Source organism: Nestor notabilis, unplaced genomic scaffold, assembly GCF_000696875.1.
Source record: "Nestor notabilis isolate BGI_N333 unplaced genomic scaffold, ASM69687v1 scaffold19851, whole genome shotgun sequence".
NCBI classification, from domain to species: domain Eukaryota; kingdom Metazoa; phylum Chordata; class Aves; order Psittaciformes; family Psittacidae; genus Nestor; species Nestor notabilis.
The window spans coordinates 1-1122 of NW_009916278.1; the positions used below are offsets into that span (position 1 = coordinate 1).

The following is a 1122-nucleotide window of genomic DNA, read 5'->3' on the forward strand; positions in this document are numbered from 1 at the left end:
CTCATCCTTGACTTCATCCGCTCCCGGCCCCCATTGAAGCAGGTGAGTGCCAATACCAGGACACCTCCATGGCATGGCAGTGCCTGGCCTGGGCTTGGTGGGTCCCATGGGTGCCATCCCCACCCTGCATGGGGGTCAGCACCCAAGCTGCGCCACTGGCCCTGTCTCTGCGGCCCTCAGGCATCAGGGCGTCGGCTGCGGCCACTGCCCCAGAAGCAGAGGACACTCCACGAGAAGATCCTGGAGGAGATCAGGCAGGAGAGGAAGCTTCGGCCTGTGGAGATGCCATACCATGGACAGAAAGGTGTCAGAACCCCTCCCTGCCACTTTGGGCTGCCAGTGATGTGCCTGGCACCAGGGCAGGTCCCTGTTCTGCCAGGACTGAGCCCCATTCCCATCACAGGCTACAGCTCCCTCCCCTGCATCCCTCATGCCTGCTCGGGCCGCCTGGCCTCCAGCTCTTGCCTCGAGCTGTCCCGGTGCCCAGCAAGCACCGCAGCAGCGTGCCCGCGGCCCCGTGTCCTGCTCAAGGCACCCACGCTGGCCGAGATGGAGGAGATGAATGTCTCTGAGGCAAGAAAGGGGACCTGGCAGGAGGATGGAGGTCAGGGGGACGTGGGAGGTTCCAGGGGGGACAAGGGGTTCCCCAAGGTGACACGATGCCCATGGCCTTGCAGGAGGAGGACTCTCCGGGCACAGAGGTGCCGCTGAAGCGGGACCGCTCCTTCTCGGAGCACGACCTGGCACAGCTGCAGAGCCAGATGGTGGGTGGCCAGGCTGCGCCCCAGGAACCGGAGCCGCTGCAGCCCGAGCCCCGGCCCCGCTCAGGTACCCTCTGGAGGTCCCCCAGCCCCACACCAGCCCCATTCCCAGCGTGGCTGTGTGGTGCCCTGTGGCAGAGTTGGCACTGGACATGGCTGTGCCATGATGTCCCCATCTCTCCCCACAGGCTCCGTCCCCGCTAGCTGCCACCCGCTGCCAGACAGCTCAGCACCACCCCGGGCTGCCCTCGGTGCCGTGGAGGAGAGGCCAGAGGATGGATCCAGCACTGCTGCTAGTACCAGCTCCAAGCACCTCTGGCTGGTGAGTGCTGATGGTGGGGCTGAGGATGCCATGTGAGCG

At 65.9% G+C, this 1122-nt stretch overlaps 1 protein-coding gene across 1 annotated transcript in view; it reads left to right on the plus strand.

Annotated features, from left to right (window-relative positions):
• Positions 1 to 6: 6 nt before the first annotated feature.
• Positions 7 to 1122, plus strand: part of SPIRE2 (spire-type actin nucleation factor 2) — a gene marked incomplete at both ends in the record, with an annotated part of 1495 nt that continues 379 nt past the window's right edge. Inside the window, 5 exons of the mRNA XM_010024509.1 lie at positions 7 to 42; positions 181 to 304; positions 404 to 573; positions 678 to 828; positions 950 to 1083. Coding sequence (XP_010022811.1) covers positions 7 to 42; positions 181 to 304; positions 404 to 573; positions 678 to 828; positions 950 to 1083 — 615 coding nt within the window. The remainder of the gene's footprint in view (positions 43 to 180; positions 305 to 403; positions 574 to 677; positions 829 to 949; positions 1084 to 1122) is intronic.